The 11,318-nt window shown below is 55.6% G+C and overlaps 1 protein-coding gene across 4 annotated transcripts in view; it reads right to left on the bottom strand.

The window, feature by feature from the left end:
• COLEC11 (collectin subfamily member 11) overlaps positions 1–9,534 on the bottom strand; it is a 33,007-nt gene extending 23,473 nt beyond the window's left edge. For 3 of the 4 annotated variants that reach the window (XM_021697588.2, XM_021697587.2, XM_021697589.2), the window contains exon 1: positions 4,803–4,920. In XM_021697588.2, the coding sequence (XP_021553263.1) occupies positions 4,803–4,920 (118 nt within the window). Of the gene's footprint in view, positions 1–4,802; positions 4,947–9,442 lie in introns of those variants that run through there. The other variant, XM_021697586.2, reaches the window with a different exon arrangement.
• Positions 9,535–11,318: the final 1,784 nt, after the last annotated feature.

The following is an 11,318-nucleotide window of genomic DNA, read 5'->3' as shown; positions in this document are numbered from 1 at the left end:
ATGGAAGACAGAGCTGGCCTGTCACTGTGCCCTGCGTGCCCCAGCCTTGAAGGCTCCACCCAGGCCCCTGCTGAGGGTGGGTTCACACACGCCTAGCACACATACGTGGCCCTTAAATCTCTGGGTACTTTACCGTTCTTAAAAAAGGAAGTTATTACAATTGCAATACTTGGAGACACATTGATAGACCAGCAGGAAATACCAACTAACAGACTGAGCTCGCCACCAAAACCTGTGGACATTTGAGGAACACCAACATCCGGAAAAGAACCAACAGAGGAAAGGGACTCTTGGAGCAGTCAGCGTCTGACCCCGAAATAAGATGCTGAATATCTTCATAAAGGCAAGAGAGAATAGGCATCTATGAACAAAAGTAAAAAGCACTGAAAAGAACCAACTAGAAATCCTGCACAGGAATTTTTGCAACGAGTCTCTCTACAGGAAGGCTGAGAAGCAGGGTGGCCAATGGTACAAGCCAGTTCACCAAACAGAAGGTCAGGATGGACAACGTTTTCACAGTGCGACACAAAGAGATAAAGGACTGGAAAGTTTTGTTTGGTTTTCAAGTTATCAAGTGGAGAGTGAAGGAAAGCCCCACAAATTCCAGTATCCAACTGAAAGGAATTCCAGAAAAGGGAGAACAGACATCGGAAGCCGAAGACGGTCGTGCAGGTTTAGGAGCTGCGACCTCCGGCACTACGGGAGGGTGTGGGAGAACGTAGTGCATGTGCCCCGGGGAGCCAGGCGGGAGAGACGAGGTAAAGTAACTTAGACGTGTCCCAGTGACATTGCAGAACCTCAAGAATAAAGAGAAGATTCTATCAGTTACCCAAGAGGAGGAAGAATTTGTAAAGATGACATGCACCTGAATGAGTCAGGCCGACCTAAGAATTCTCATCAGCAGCACAGGATACAAGATTAAAGTAAGATAAAATGCAGCAATAATTTCAACCCGAAAAAGCCATACTTGAGATCGAGCGATCAGAAAAGGGCTCTGACGAAGTGACTTCGAACTGAGACCTGCCGTAGCCAGGGGAAACGGTGCTCGGAGAGCGGGGACAGCACCTGCACAAGCGAGGGCCCGGGAGGCGGGAAGAGACTGGTGCGCGGGCGCGCCCGGGAGAGGCCGGCGGCGCGCACAGCTCATGCGTGGGGCCCGCGGGAAGCCCCGCACGCCGTGCCCAGGGAGCTAGCAGGGCCCGCCCGCGCGTCGGGGACAGGGGCAGGTGCCGGCTGACGTGGTCCGCGCCGAGGCGCGCGCATGTCACCGCCTGCGGGACAGCCCCTGTTTCCACGTGCCGGCCCCCCTGGACGGAAACCCCGGGAAGGCGGAGCGCACGTCCCACCAGCTCGCGGTCCCCCGGCGCGCCCGGGGGGGGGCCTCGACCACAAAGGTGCGCTGTCCACACTTGCAGGAAGTGCACGCCTGCACCCGGCGTTCCCCTACGTGCCCCCCGTAAGCCCGGCCCACACGTGAGGCAGGACCACGTCCGCCTTACAGAGCGGGGCCGGCCGGGAGCGGCAGGCTGCACGTCTCGGCCGCCCCGCCCTAGGGCATCCGAGCCGCCCAGACCGTCCGCGGACCGACACTGCGCACCCAGCTTCACGCTCCTCGTAGAGACAAAGCAGTGAGGACGCAGCCCTCGTGACCGCCGCCGGCTCTCCACTGCGCCTCTCGCCGCGTCCAGCCTGCCCAGCCGTGTGTGCGCCGCAAGGCTCCGAGGACGGAAAGTCCCTGAGCCGCACCAAGCGCTACCTTGTGCCCCACAAGTCGGCTTCCTAAGGGGAAGGAGGAGTACCACTCCATTAAAAACAAGACTTCCACCTCACATGGGTCTTGTCTCTCTCAGATCATCAGAAAATCTCACTGTTCTCCCCAAGATTCTGCATCACGGGCGATTGTCTCGGCCAGCACTGGGGGGGGCAGGTGCCCCGAGCTCGCCTGTGGTCCCTGTGGTGGGGGCGTCCAGAGCCCGGAGGCAGAGAGCCTCCCGAGCACCTGGGCGGCATAAAGCCCCCCAGCCCGAGGAGGGGGCGCACCGTGTCCTAGAAGACAGCACGTGGGGGTTGCCGCAGAAGCTGCATCCAGTCCCACGCACCCGCACTCGGGAGACAGGAGTGGCGGGATGCATCCTGGTGCCACTCTTTCCTAGTGACCTTGGCCTCCTGCTTGGAGCCCAGCCTGGGTGTGCTTCTCAAGAACAAAGCTGTCTTCAAGTGCCGCTCGTTGTGGGCAGGGCCCGAAGGGTCTGTCGGCTGCTGGTCTCAGGGGACACTCAGAGCTGTGTCCCCGCTGGTGAGAACCCCAGGACCATATTGCTATAAGCTCTTCCCCCAAAACTCCCGCACACTCCATACTGTCTGCCCAGGGAGCCCAGTGTCCTCTCCCCACATCCTTTCCTTTATCAGACATTGATTTGGGGCCGATGAGCCGTATAAAGTTCTGTGCGACGAGTCATTTCTCCACCACGACAGGCTGACATTTCAAGCATCAATCTCATGCTTCGCCATTGACAACCTGCTCCTTCCTCCCTCAAAGAAGCAAAGAATACGTGGCCAGAATTTACTTCTGGCTTGCCTCCCTGCCAGTCACATGATGATCTATGGCACAAAGCTTTTGCCTCAATGGCATTTGGGGTCATTGGCGACCCAACCAGGAAGACACACGTCAGGTACTTGGACGTCTTTGCGGCCGTGGGCGCTCCTGGCTCTCGAGCACCTGCTTCTACAGCAGAGGTCACCCCGCGGCGGGAGAGGAAGCAGGTCCCAGCGGCTAAGTCATGTCTCAGAGGAGCAAAGTCCCCGAAGGTGTGTGTTAGTCGGGGCCCCTTGTTCCTGGGCCAGAACAAGACCCCCGCAGTCCTCGCCCTCACCCCCTATACACAGAACGGGAACGATGTGAGGTGACGTCACTTCACAAGGTTTCCGTGAATTCAGCTGTCACCTTAAACATATGCAATTTTTTCTTGTCGATTATACTTCAGTGAAGCTGGAGATAAACACAAGACGCCCAGATTGTAAGGACTTCAGTAAGTGTGATAAGGAGTTTCTCGGGGTGTCTGGATGGCTCAGTCAGTTAAGCATCCGACTCTTGATTTTGGCTGGGGTCATAATCTCAGGGTTGGGAGATAGAGCTCGGCGCTCAGTGTGGAGTCTGCTTGCAATTCTCTCTCTCCCTCTCCCTCTGCCTTGCCCCCTGCCCCGAGCTCACTGGCTCTCTCTCAAATAAATAACCCTTTTTTTTTTTTAAGATTTTATTTATTCATTTGACAGAGACACAGTGAGAGAGGGAACACAAGCAGGAGGAGTGGGAGAAGGAGAAGCAGGCTTCCCACCGAGCAGGGAGCCCGACACGGGGCTCGATCCCAGGACCCTGGGATCATGACCTGAGCCGAAGGCAGACGCTTAACGACTGAGCCACCCAGGCGCCCCTCAAATAAATAACTCTTTAAAAAAAAAAAAGTTACTCTACTGGAATTGTCCCTCTAGTGTGGACAGACTGTGGCCATCGAGACTACAGAGCAATGTTGCTGTTTATCAGGGTGTCTGGAATGCATGCTCCGAGGCCCAAAACATCCTCCCATGGCTTCCGCACAACCTGGGGACATGTCTTGTTCACCTGCTAGAGGACAAGGCTTTGGGAGCAGGGTCTGCGTTGGCGTTGTTGTCCTCCAAGGAGCCCACCCCCCGTCCTGCTCACCGAGACCACCTGCCCCGTCCGCCCTCAGCTGGAACCCACCCTCACCGGCCCCATCTGCCCTCACAAAGGCCTGGTCTCTGGAGGCGCCCGGCTCTGTCTTGGGTGGCGGTCATTCTCATCAGGGGTCGATAGCCCCTAAATGTGAGTCTGCTTCCTCCAATGTCTCCATAAGGAGACCTGGCAGCATCCCCACCACAGGACCATCTCTGGTCCCAGACCAGGCTCTGGGGCCGGGTCCACGTAGACCAAGTGGGAAGGGAGGGAGAGAAGGGAATTTGGGGAGTGAGTCTCGGGCCGGCCCCTCTTCACCCAGGCCTCTTGCTCCTAGAGTAGGAGGCCCAAGCTCGCCTGCCCCATGTGCGGCATGACCCTGTCCCTGTTTCAAAGGTTTTTTTATAACATTTGAACAAGAGGTCCTCACGGTGATCTTGCACTGGGCCCTCGAATTGTGGAGCTGATCCTGCATGGGAATTACAAGGTTTTGGAATCTCTTGCCTGTGCTATGGAGAAACCAGGGACTTTTCTAAACGAAGATGCCCGTCTGAGGGCCGATACTTTCCCGGGGGCTGGTGCCCACCCCCGCCACATCTGCTCTGCAGAGCAAAGCTCCCCCTGGAACGAAATTATAGGAAAGCCAACGAGAGAAAAGCTTTGGGGTTTGTTTGTTTGTTTGTTTGTTTTTTAAAGAAGAAATTAAGAGCTCTCAGGAACCAGTGGAAGAGCCGGGGCTTCATAGCTGTGTGACCCAATTTCCGACGCTCATCGATTATCTATGTCGCTGAATGTCCCTGAGCCTTGAATGTCCTTATCTGCAAAATGGACCAGACGAGATTATCTCATTCTGAAAGTCATCTGAGGTAGTGTGTGTGGTGCCTGGAACGAACGTTAGCGGCCTTTACGGGGTCCCTGTGGGCGGAGGTGCAGATAAGTGGCTAGCTTCAGAATTACAGAATCCCTTGGCCAAAAAGAGTGTAGACATTATGTAGTCCACCCTGAATTTGGCAGATGGGGAAACTGAGGCACACCTTGCTCAGACCCTGAGCCGGCAGCAGCACCAGCCCTCGGGCCTCAGCCACACTCGGGAGGCCGAGGTTGGGGTTACCTTTGAGGCCTGGGACGAGAATGTGCAGGGAGCAGGCCTCTTCGGCCGTCTGCTGAGGACGTCCGGCCGGAAGCAGCCACAGGAAGGCCAGGCCGATCAGAGCCAGATCCCTCTTCATCATGAGCGCTTGCGGGACGCTGGCTCCTGCATCAAGGAAGGGGACTCAGTGACGGGAACTCAGACACCGGGGCCGGCGAGTGACAGCGTGCAGGCCGGGGCCAGGGCACAGGGGGCTGTCAGGGGCCCCTCCCAGCCTTCGGGTCTCTCCCTCGGGGGCCCACCTTCGCCTCCCCTGCCCGGCCACGCTGGACTCCCATCCTGACGGCTGCCGCCAGATTCTCGCTTCTGCTTCTCTGTGGCTGATACGTCAGACACACAAAGGCACGCGTGTGGTGCTACGGAAACCCCGACACGCCGCCCAGAACAGATGGTAGAGCCCAGCCAGCTCCCAGGACGGGCCGGCCCCCCGCGGTCCCCGGGCCCAGGACCCCCCCATAGCCCTTGAAGCTGAACTTCTGGGCTGTGAACGCGTGTCTCCTGTGGCTTCCTAGCCTTCCTACACACCAGTGTGTTCTTTTTTTTTTTTAATAGCATGGTTATACTATTTTATTTATTTATTTATTTGACAGGGAGAGACAGCGAGAGAGGGAACACAAGCAGGGGGAGCGGGAGAGGGAGAAGCAGGCTTCCCGTGGAGCAGGGAGTCTAACGCGGGGCTCGATCCCAGGACCCCGGGATCATGACCTGAGCCGAAGGCAGACGCTTAACGACTGAGCCACCCAGGCACCGCCCCGCACCCCCGATGGTTTTTTTTTTCTTTTTTCTTTTTTAAAGATTTCATTTATTTATTTATTTTACAGAGACAGACACAGCGAGAGAGGGAACACAAGCAGGGGGAGTGGGAGAGGGAGAAGCAGGCCTCCCGCCGAGCAGGGAGCCCGACGCGGGGCTCGATCCCAGGACCCTGGGATCCTGAGCCGAAGGCAGTCGCTTAACCGACTGAGCCACCCAGGCGCCCCACACCAGTGTGTTCTTAACAAAGTTGTGCAGTGTGCCTGGCTTGGAGCGTTCCCGGCACCGGCTGTGTGTGCGGCCTCTGAGCGTGCCCGTTCTACTCAGCATCAGGCCGTGGGCTCAAGTGCAGCCGTAGCTCATTGGTCTCTGTGTCGCTGAGACAGCACCCGTCACCCCTGCATGTGGCACAGGACGGAAGGCACAGGAGGACACAGCTGGCCCTGCGTCCCCGTGGGATCAGGCACGCCGGTTCTCCCCTCGGGGCCAGAGAGGAAGTCCTGGCGGCAGCACCTAGAGAGCCCTCACCTGAGACTTTGACGTCCACACGGCACAGGGTCTGGGGACAGCTGTGCATCAGGCAGCCCCGGGACCAGTGCCCTGGCCTCATCACGTGTCCGTCTCCGGCCTGTGTCATCTTAGAAGGGAGGGAAGAGCCCGAGAGGCCAGCTCGAGGAGGCGCTGAGTGAAGCACAGAGAGGCCCGTGAGGGGCACGTGCTCACCAGAGACAGCCGTGATGCTACCGTCAGCAGGCACGGGGCCGCGGCCCGCGGTGGCTCCAGGCACAGGAAGCCTGAGCCTCTGAACCAAGACCTTCTGTGCCCAGCCCCCAGCTTCCTGCAGTTTCTCCATGAGATGGACGCAGGCAGAACCCGCGTGTGCTCTGGGACACCCTGCAGCAGGGACCCAGCCCCCCTCGGCGGCGGCACAGGACAGACTGTGACGGGCCCCCTCGACGGGGGACAATAGAAGGCCGGCCGCGGTCAGCACATCGCGCCCATTTCACAGGTCAGGGAACCAGAGGTGAGGGAAATGAAGTCAGCTGCCCAGCGTTACCCCACTAGCAGGTGGGGAAGGTGGGGTCAGACCTGGGGCCTCCTGACGCACCTGACCTCTCCCTCCTGCTCCTGTCAGCCGTCAGAGTCGGGACCCACCCGCCTCCTTACATCACCATGGCCGTGCGCTTTTACTGTGTGTTATTTCATGTGTGGGAGAGAGAAAAGGAGCCACTATTTACTACCAGACATGGACACACAGACCTTATTTAATTCCCAAAACCACCTTGGACCTGGCTTCTCGCTGTAATGGTGACGATGCCCAAGCCACTGGGGTCTGGACGGCCAGGCTCCCTCCCAGCTGGACCTCCCGGCTGGCGCTCGGCCTGCCCGTGCTCGCACAAGTGAGCAGCTCCAAGGAGAAGGAAAAAGACATGCAAGTTCGCCCACACTCTGCAAGGATGAGCTTTGCCTCTTTCACGTCTCCTCTGTCGCTGGGCCTTGGGTCCCAGTGCCAGGGACTTGCTCTGGAAGTGGGTCACGTGTGACCACCGCTTGCAGCTGGGAAAGCGCTGGGGGCCCCGGGCAGGAGCTTAGCAGACACTGAACTGAGCAAACAAAAGGATGCATGAAGGAATGAATGAATGAACATACAAGTTCACAGCGGCAACACCTGGAATTTAATGCTCTCTTCGGCTACTGGTTTTCCTCATTCCTCGAGGGCTCTTCATGCCTAGATTCACATGGGACTCCCGGGGCCGGCGCCTCGGACACACGGCCGGTGCTGGATGGCCCCGCAATCGGTCCTGGCCCTGCCGTCGGTCCTGGAATGCCTGAGGGTTTCCTGACAAAGGAGTAGCCGGGCCTGTTTGCCACAGTGTGTCTTTCACCGAAAGGAGCTGAGCTGCTGCTTTGGAAGCAAATGTGGGTTCTCTCCAGAATGTAGCTCTTAACAGTAATGATAATATAATGTTGTATGTCAATTATATCTCAATTTTAAAAAGTCATGATAAACATTTGATCCAACTACATTTGGGCTCGAGCCTACAGATACTTGCTTCTTGGTGTTTGTGGATGCAGATGGGGTTTAGATTTTTTTAAATGTCTCAGGTGGCAAAAGCTGACTTGGGAGTTTCCTCTCCAGCTAGAAATGGTTGAGTCAGGACACAGCCATGCTGCTCAGCACGACTCTGTGCTCCCACCCACGGCTTCGGCTTCGAGGGACAGTGGTCGCCACCTCCCAAGAAAGGAGGTGCAGGGCCAGCAGAGAGCCCCGCACAAGGCGCACAAGACGCAGCCTGAACCCCTCCCTTCGGCCCTGAGCCCTCACCTGCTCGCCTTCTGCAGCTCCGGGGCAGAGAGCAGGGCAGCCCTGGGGCGGGGGGCGGGGGAGGCCTGCCCCCAGGAGTTCCAACTCCTCCCTGTCCTCGTGGGAGAGGAATTCCCTTTGTAAACGGAGGCCCGCCACCGGGCACTCTTTAAGAACCACATCCTGATCCAGCCAGAGACCAGCAGGTTCCCACCCTCCCTTCAGCGCAGGAAGCCAGGATTTCCCGGGGGAAATTCAATTTGGAATTCTTAGTAGAAGTTCATTGTAAGAATGAAATTCTCTCTTTTTTTAAAAAAAGAATGAAATAGACAAAGTAAAAAAATGTGGTATAGGGTGCCTGGGTGGCTCAGTCGTTGGGCGTCTGCCTTCGGCTCGGGTCATGATCCTGGGGTCCTGGGATCGAGCCCCACATCGGGCTCCCTGCTCAGCGGGAAGCCTGCTTCTCCCTCTCCAACTCCCCCTGCTTGTGTTCCTTCTCTCGCTATGTCTCTCTGTCAAATAAATAAATAAAATCTTAAAAAAAAAAAAAAGTGGTATGATTTGCCAAACTCACAATGCTACATTTTCATTAAACATCTGTAGCATTTATAGCTGGAGAACCACATCTGGAAGCGCCAGGGAGCTCTGCGGACGGACACTCCCTCCCCGCCCAGCTGCTTGCTCCCCACAGTGACAAGGGGTTTCCCCGAGGGCCCACCTGAAGGGCACACACTAAGGAGGAAGAGGCCCTTCCCCTAGCTTTCCGCAAACCGTCTGTCTGTCCTCTCACGGCCTCCAGATTTCTCAAACTCATAGATGAGCTGGAGACGCGGTGAAAGCTCGCGGCGAAAGCCCGGGCTCGGCTCTGCCCGGCCAGGAGAGCGTTTCCCATCAGATCAGAAGTCCTGTCATGCACGTGCGGCGGCTTTCCCACTTCGTCTTTTAAATTCCTAAGTGCTACCTGACTTCAGCCTGGAAGGCCGGTTGTGACAGCCAGCGGGGGAGGAAGGGCCCCCGTCACACCAAGTCTTACCCAGTTTGGGAGACCAGAGGCCCCCACTCCAGTCCTGTCTTTGCCGCATTACTGAGCCAGAACAGAGCCACAGGCCATGAGTACAGATTATTGATGCGGCCCATGGCGCCCCACCCGTAGGTGGCGGACATTCCCCAGGGACAGGCGGTTGGTGCTAGGGCCACCTTTCACATGGGCACTGGGGACTCGGGAAAACATGGCTGAACCTCTTGGACCCTGTGCAGAGCTGAGGAGCCTGCTCCTCATGAGTCCTCCTCATGAGCCAGCCCCACGAAGTTTCCACCATGAGCCCCTGAATTAATCAGACCTTGGAATTCTAGAGCCAGATCCATTTGACAGACCCCATCCTTCATGGGGACCAAAGAACAGACTCCCACCCCCCCTTCCACCTGAGTCCTCCCTCTGGCCGCATCTGGAACCTCGCCTTCCTAGCTCAGTGTATTCCCATCGACTGGCAGACTCTCGCCCTGCTCCCCGAGGCTGCCAGGTCACCGGGCAGAGCATCCCTACCTGCAGCGCACGTCAGGCGAAGGGGGCGTCCTGACCGTCGGGGACCCACGAGGACACTGCGCCTGGGAGCCTCATGGCTGCTATTTACAGAGGCCGCGAGCCCCACAGGCCAGGCGAGCACGGCCTGGCCTGTCAGGCTGCCCAGCAAATCAGGCTGGTGTCTGCAGCCTTATCTGCAGAGTTTCCTGTTTGAAATACATCAGCTGTCCTGGGGGAGGGCGGTGGTAAGAGTGTGGGAACGCTGGAAGCAGCCCCGGGGTCAGGCCGCAGACCTGCCGGAGACGGCCTTGCAGCTCTTCACCCCAAGCACCCCAGCCTGACTCTTCTGTGTCTCTTCTGTTCTCTTTCTCTTCTCCTTCTGAAAAAGCAAGCATGAGTATGGTGGGTGCTGAGGAAAGCATGAAAAGCCATCACTGGGTGTCACATCAGACAGAAATAAATGTGGCTGACATGCTTCCTCCCATGCCCTCCGTATAGGGTTTCACTTCAAGGCATTCCCTGCTTGTCTACTGCCTGTCGAGACCTAACCCATGCGAGACCCAAACTCACTCCACCAACTGACGTTTCACGTAAAGGCAAAACACGTCTCTGTGGTGGGTGGATCCGGCTCCTGGCTCTTACCCGATGAGCGGAGGGGCCTTCTTTAAGAGAAAGATACAGACATACAATTATGATCACAAAAGGCTACATTCAAAAGTGCATTTTTATTTAGACTGAAAGAAGTCACAACAGAGCACAAATTTCGTAAAAACTTTTGAATTCAGGATGCCTAGGTGGCTCAGTCGGTGAAGCGTCTGCCTTCCGCTCAGGTCATTATCTGGTGTCCTGGGATTGAGTCCCACGTCGGGCTTCCTGCTCAGCGGGGAGCCGGCTTCTCCCTCTCCCTCTGCCCCTCCCCCTGCTTGTGCTCTCTCTCTCTCTATCTGACAAATAAATAAAATCTTTAAAAAAACTGTCCAATTCCACATACATCACAAAATCCATGAAAAAGAATGGATTCTTTATTAAAACTACCTAATAGCATAAATAAATCTGAAAACTTAGGCCCAATGGACCACTTCCTGGAAACACACAACCTACCACTTAGCAGCCCCCTAACAATTAAGGGGATTGAATTTGTAACTTAAAACTGCCAGAAAAGAAGCTCCAGGCCAGATGACTTCACAGAGAATTCTACCAAACTTTTAGAGAAAAATTAACACCAATTTTACACACCTCTTCCAGGAAAAATAAGAGGGAGGAGCATTTACTAATTCGTTTTACGAAGTTGGTGTTACCCTGATACCAAAACCAGAGACAGTACAAAAAAAAGAAAGAAAAGTATAGACCAGTAACCCTTATGAATATAGATAAAAAAATCAAAATGTTAGCAAATAGAATTCAGCAATATATAAAAAAGATATATACACAGATATATACACAGACCAAGTGGAGTATTTCAGGGATGCAAGGCTGGGTCAATATTCAAAAGTCAACCAATGTAATCAACCATCCTTTGTTAGCACAGTGGAAAATCACATGATCATATCAATAGGTACAAAAAAAGCATTTGACAAAATTCAACACCACTTCATGATAAAAACCCTCTGAAAAATAGGGATGGGGGGTCCTCCTCAGCTTGATAAAGAGCATCTATGTCAAAAACCCGACAGTAACATCATACTCAGGAAGGACTGAACGTCTCCCTCCTAATATCAGGACACAGCCAGGACACCCACTCAGACCAGTTATCCAACACGGTGCTGGGAGTCCCAGACGACGAGAAAGATGTGGGAAGGGAATAAAAGGCACATGGGTCCGAAAAGAAACACAGAACAGCCCCTCCTTGCAGATGACATGACTGTCGGCTTGGAGAATACCAAGGAGTCTACAAAAA

This window comes from Neomonachus schauinslandi, chromosome 10, assembly GCF_002201575.2.
Source record: "Neomonachus schauinslandi chromosome 10, ASM220157v2, whole genome shotgun sequence".
NCBI classification, from domain to species: Eukaryota; Metazoa; Chordata; class Mammalia; order Carnivora; family Phocidae; genus Neomonachus; species Neomonachus schauinslandi.
The sequence above is the reverse complement of the archived record's forward strand: the minus strand, read 5'-3'. Positions and strand labels throughout refer to the sequence as shown.